The sequence below is a fragment of the Neopsephotus bourkii genome, unplaced genomic scaffold (genome assembly GCF_033783945.1).
Source record: "Neopsephotus bourkii isolate Nb327-2 ecotype Australia unplaced genomic scaffold, CSIRO-AGI_Nbou_v1 NB_1615, whole genome shotgun sequence".
NCBI classification, from domain to species: Eukaryota; Metazoa; Chordata; class Aves; order Psittaciformes; family Psittacidae; genus Neopsephotus; species Neopsephotus bourkii.
The window spans coordinates 5,453,581-5,459,712 of record NW_026902090.1 but is presented as its reverse complement, the minus strand read 5'-3'; the positions used below and the strand labels follow the sequence as shown (position 1 = coordinate 5,459,712).

Genomic DNA, 6,132 nt, shown 5'->3' with positions numbered 1-6,132 from the left:
ACACAACCAAAGTTCATTACATCTCCTAATGCGTCATTTGCATGGGAATGAGTTGGGAGCAATGAGGCAGCTTTCTCCTGCAGGGGAAGGATTTGGGAAGGGGAAAAGCCAGGCATCAAGACCTGGAAAGGGTGATGGGGCTCAGCCCCACAGCGATATGGGGCAGGCATGGAGATGAGCAGAGCTGGACATGGTTACGGCAGGACCGGAGGGAGCATTCCAGCAAACCCCACTGCAGCACAATCTCTGGGTTTCAGGCAGCAGGGCTGGTCCTCGCCTACCAAAGGACAGGCAGGCAGTTCTGCTGTGTCAGATGAGGGGAGTCATTGCCCCCATGGAAATCAGACCCTTGAGTATTTTATTTGACCACAAGGGCAAGAGGCTTTGAGAAGGACACAACCCTGGGGCATAATTTCAGTTTTAGGCACCTTTTACTTTTGATGGAAAGTTGGGAGAAATCAGACATTTGAGATGTGCAACCTTCACCAACTGAAAGTCCACCAAACCCCCAGTGCCCCAGCCCCAAACCCACCAAAATACTCTGCAGTCTGTAGTAGACATCTGGCCACAGGGACATCAGACAGCCAGAGGGATGGGGCAAGACTAACCAATAGCTGCTGGATTACCTCCTGTCCCAGGCACCATCTCCTATGCCTCGCTGGGGTATGCTTTGTAAAACCCTCCAAGGCCAACAGGGCCAGCTGAGACCAGAGGATGGACAGCAGGATCAGGCTCTCCTGGCCTGCAAAGGCCATCATGAGGTGACCAAGATGTTCATCTCTCAGCTGTCATCGGGTGCCCTATACCCAGCAACAATGCTGCTTGCCAGCCCTGGTCCATCTCCCAGCTTGCTGAGCACCTCAGCCACTGGCAGAGTGGGGCTGTGAAAGCAGCAGCTCCAGCACTGAGCTCTGGTCCCTGATTTTGTCACCAGACAAGAAGCAGAGCAGGGAAGCAGGGTGGCTGTAAGCACCCCAACAGTGAGAAGAGCAGGAGCCAGAGCCCCCAGAGAGTTACCTGTGCTCCTGGATAAAATGAAACACACACTAAAGCACCCACAGGATCAGCACCTCAGGTCCCCCCCCACCTTTGGAGCTACCTGGCACTTGTGGCAAAGAAGCAGCACAGCTGAAGTTGATGGCGAGTGGACCCTGTGGTCCTCAGGGAGTCAGATAGCCAGCACTTTATTTGGTGGATCCCCATCACCCTCCTTCAAGGAGGGTCTCAGCAGCCCTGGTGTGAGCCCATCCAGCTGGAAACAAAGTCCCACTCGGATGAACCCTTCTGCATATATCAAGAAATGTCCCTTCCAGCCTCATCATTTCTAATCCCATCTGCAGCCTAATTATTAAGAACCTTTCAACCCAGTAAGCTGCAAACGCTGCACCAGGCTGGCATCCGCAGCAGCAGTGCCAGGCTGCATGGCCAGGGAGCAAATCGCACCCTGAAACACTGAGCTCTTTAAGAAACACGAGTGCTTCTCCTGGGGCATGAAAGGGGATAAAGAAAATAAAGACCAAGAAGTACCAAGGGCTCATTTGTTATTATGCCACTGCACAATGAACGGAGCCATTGTTCCCTACCTGGGGTAACACCACCTTTCAGAAACCACGAGTGCTTTTCCCAACATGTCCTTTAAAACATACCAAGCCCAAAGCTGCCGGAGGAGGGGTGAACAGCTGGAAAACAGAATAGAATAAAGCAGCTGACATTATGCAGAGGGTTTCACATTTGATCTGTAAACGCTCTTTTATTTAATAAAAATAATCATCCATTGTAGCAAGTTCTGCTCGTGGTTTGGGGTCGGGTTTACATTAAAGCACAGGTTATTTGCTCTCCTCACCTCTTGAGGATTCAATCCTTAAAACGCAAGTGAATGTAAACATTGCTCTCCAGGTCTCGGGATGCATCCAGGGACCCTCGGAGTTAATCACAAAGTCATAAGAGAGAGCAAAATCAACAAAACACTTCCCAAAAGTAAAAAGGTTGGGGTTTAAAGTCTCTTCCTATGCACCACATGACACCAGAGAAGGCAAATTCATCTTAGACACAAGACGTAGACAAACTTTGCTTCCTCCAAACAATTTCTATGACCGTCCGTTCTTGATAAAGCTGTTTTCATAACATTAAAAGGTTTTACAGACTCATTTATTGTGATGAATCAAAAGCTTTTCCTTTCAATGCTCCCCAGACATTTCTCATGGCACAAGGATGTCAGATTTGTTCCGTCCATTTCTGTGTTATTATATCTTAGCAGAAAGAGCTGAAAGACATTTCAGGAAAGGAGTGTACAAGCAGTCAGTACCGACTCTCCCTCCTGCTCCAATCTCATGATATTTACACGTTTAAAAACAGAAGGAAAAAAGCTGAATTACACTAGAAAATGCTGGAGAAACTGCCAGTGAAGTTTCCCATTTTGGAGTTTTTGCCCTGTGTAAGACTGAAAGAGGGATGCTGTCGTATTTCTTAGGGAAGATGAGACTGGCGGATCAGAAACTGAACTCTTCTCCCTTAACTTGGAAAGAGGGAACCGCCCTGCACACAAACCCCCTCCTCTCCCGCAGGAGTTAAACCTTCACAAATCAATACAAATGAGATAACGTGATACACCGAGCCCTGCCCTTTGCTTTGAAATGTTATCTATTTACAGTGGGAGGCGGGGGAAGCAAGTTAGCATCGAACACATCCCCCGTGTTGCAGTGTGGTATAATACCAACCGAGATTAACTCATGGGGAGCTTGGCTGGGTCCCAGGCTTCATGTGGCATGGGAAGCTGCCTGTCACTCCATCGCCTGGGATGTCCCTGCCTGCACAGCAAAGCCACTGCTCCGGCAGGGTCTGCTTTAGAGAATAACGAGCAGGCAGTTACAATCTCAGTCGCATTATATCACAGGCAACACAGAAATCAAACAGAATCAGGTACAGTATAAAGACGTAACAACAAAAACAGCCAGGCTGGTGAGCGAGGTCTGTGATCCTAAGGTTTATAGCCCAAAAAACCCAACAGGCAGGACACTGAAAATGTTAGTAACGTTATCAAACTGATAGATAGGGGGAATGGCTCTAGCTGGTCAGTGGTTTTGAGTGAGGGGGGTTTGGGGAAAAGAAGGACTTTTCATGTGTCCAAGATCATTAAAGCATTCACGACTTCAAAGCTGCTTGCCTTACAAAAATTAAGACATTCAAATTCAGGATACAACACTGCATTTTACAAGGGGGGGGGGGGGTTAAAATTAATTACATATAGAACGGGGGGAAAATGAAAGATACAACGAAATAGAAAAACCAACACCTCTGGGGTGGCATACTCCCTCTTTGCTGTTCATCTCACGGAGCTGCACGCTGTTTGTCTTTAAAGAGTCAAAGTGAGCAGTCACAAAAAGATCCACTCAGAGATCCTGGCAAAAGGAAACCCAAAACTAACAGAACAAACCAAGCAAGTCAAAGGCCGTCCTCCCCTGGAAAGCCGAATGCCATGGCTCGGGCTTCCACTTGCCTGCTGCTCCTCACTGCTGCTGCCCGGCATTTCCACAGGCTCATCTCGGGGTTTAAAGGCTTCCTGCTCACGAGCTGAAGGAAACAATCCCGTGCAAGCACAGCCCAAGAGAGCAGTGCCTCGCTCTCCTAGAAAGTCTGGAGTTAGTCCTGCCCATAGCAAAGGGTCCTTCAAACAATCCTTTTCCTCTCTATCCTGCAGAGGATCCTTTTGAAGGCCCGTCTGAAGTCATGGTTGAAAATGGTATAGATGACGGGGTTCAAGGAGCTATTGCAGTAACCGAACCAGAAGAAGAACTTGAAGAGGGTGTCAGGCACGGAGCAGCTCTTGCAGACGGCCGTCAGCGTGTAGGTGAAGAAGAAGGGGAACCAGCAGATGACAAAGACCCCGATGACCACCGCAAGCACGAAGGTGAAGCGCTTCTCCCGGTTCTGCCTGCCCCTCCACCGGGACCCTTTGGTGTTCCTCTCCTCCTCCACTTTCCTGGGCAAACTGTCCCCAGGCTTAATCTGGCTCAGCTTAGTCTTGGTCTTTCCCTTTGGTGGTCTCTCCGACTTCTTACACTGGTTGTTCTCCTGGTGCTCCGAGGAAGAGGTCTCCTCCATGTCTATGCCGTTGACCTCTCCCTCCTGCCCACTGCCACCTCCTGCTGCCTTCTCCCCGTTATGCTGAGCTGTGACTGGCAGGTCCTCCTTGTCGGTCAGGCCGTTCTGCTTCTTCTCAGGGCGCTCTGCCCTCTTGTTGATTGGCACCCTGGTTCGCCTCTTGGCTATCTGGTAGATGCGCATGTAGACCAGGATCATGATGAGGCAGGGGGCAAAGAAGGAGCCAATGCAAGAGGAGATGATGTACCACTTCTCATCATTGATCTTGCAACCTGCCACCCCCTGGTCAGCCTGTTGCCCGCTCTTCTTCTCAATGGAGATGAGTGGTGGGAAGGAGATGACGGCCGAGATGACCCACACGATGAAGATGATGCACTTAATGCGACGGGGAGTACGCTTGAGGTTGTACTCTATGGCCTGTGTGATGGACCAGTAACGGTCGAGGCTGATGGCACACAAATGCACGATGGAGGAGGTGCAGAACAGCACATCCAGAGCCAGGTAGATCTCACACCAGACTTTGCCAAAGTACCAGTACCCCATCACCTCGTTCGCCAGCGAGAAGGGGATGACCAGCGTGGCCACCAGGATGTCAGCTGAGGCTAAGGACACCAGGAAGAGGTTCTGGGGGGCCTTGAGCGCCCGGCTGGTGAAGACAGCGATGATGACCAGGACATTGCCAAAGACGGTGAAGAGCATGAGCAAGCCCGCCAGGCTGATGAGGGTGATGGTGGTGTGCAGGAGGTACGGTGTGCCCCATCCCGGCCCGGCCCCGCTGTCATTGAAAGTCCCGTTGGTGCCGAGGCTCGGGTAGCCCTCCTCCTCCTCCAGCTGCCGCTGGTACTCCATGGAGGAGAAGAAGTGGCCCCTCTCGGTGAACGGGCGCTCCAGGTTAAACATCAACCCCGGCTGCGCGGACACCCGCCCTTCGCCCCCTGCCCCACCCGCACCGCGCCCGGCTCCGCGGGGCTCCGCGCTCCTACCGCGCCGCTGGCCGGGGCGGAGCTGCGCGGCGGCCGCCGGAGGGGTGCGAGCTCCCGCGGCTCATGCTGGGGCGCTGCCCGCCGGGAGCCGCTCAGCGGGGCGCGGAGCGGGGCTGGGGCTGGGGCTGCAGCCGGTGGCGGCTGCTCTGCTTCGCTCGCCGCCGAGCAGCTTTATAGCCCCGGATCAGGCCGGGGCTGCCGCGTCAGCCCCACGTGGGGAGCTGCCCCCGGTGAGCGCACACACACACACACACACGGACACGCACAGACACACACACGCACCGCCCGCCGCCCGCCCATCCTGCGCTCCCCCCCCACCCGCGCACTCACCTCGCTCGGGGCTCATTCACGGACACACGCACCCGCTGCCCGCTCTGCCCCTCCTGCGTTGGGCACTCTCGTTCACCCCCAGCACCTCAGCCCCAACACACGCCCCACAGCTCGCACCGGGAGCTGAGAGCAGAGGAGCCCGGTGGGTGCGCAGGGGGAGCGGGCAGGGTGTGTATTCGGGGGGTGCAACCACCGTGCAGCGGGTCTCTGGACATCCCCGGTCCGCCCCGTGATGCTGAGAGCTGCCGCCCCGTCCCGCGTGTGCCCGGCGGCACCGACGGGCTCTGCTGCAGGTGCGGGCTGCGAGGCCGTGCCCTCTGGAGCTCCCGGGGCAGTTCTCGCCTGACGGCCCCGAGGGGTGCAGGGCAGGGCCCCACTCCCGTCCGCGCCGGTGGCAGCGGGGCACAGGCGGAGGGAACCCCCCCAGGGCCGGGCGCTGCCCGCTCCACGCTGCCGCCGTGTCGGGCGGCGGCCCCGGGCAGCACGGGGGGGCAGTGGCACCTGCTGGCCGCGGCGCATCACTGCACCCACCGCCCGCCTTCACCCGGCGCCGGACAGGAGGAGCCCTCCCTGAGGGAGGGATGGGGCAGCGCAGCCCGGGATAGGGCAGAGCCCTGCTGTGAACCCGGCTCAACCCCGCAGCACCCACACGGGCTCCCATCCCATAGCCCATAGCTCCCATCCCGCACTCTTGCCCCTGGGCCTTTTTCGTTGCCTC

The 6,132-nt window shown here is 55.3% G+C and overlaps 1 protein-coding gene across 1 annotated transcript; it reads right to left on the bottom strand.

Moving 5' to 3' along the window:
- Window positions 1–1,730: 1,730 nt before the first annotated feature.
- Window positions 1,731–5,325, bottom strand: ADRA2A (adrenoceptor alpha 2A). The gene has a single exon (XM_061372668.1). It carries the CDS (start codon window positions 4,999–5,001, stop codon window positions 3,667–3,669), a length of 1,335 nt encoding a protein of 444 aa, XP_061228652.1. The 5' UTR covers window positions 5,002–5,325; the 3' UTR covers window positions 1,731–3,666.
- Between the last annotated feature and the right edge of the window lie 807 nt (window positions 5,326–6,132).

Excerpts from the sequence above, each read along its gene's own strand:
- ADRA2A (XM_061372668.1), bottom strand. The coding sequence starts at position 5,001 with ATGTTTAACCTGGAGCGCCCGTTCACCGAGAGGGGCCACTTCTTCTCC.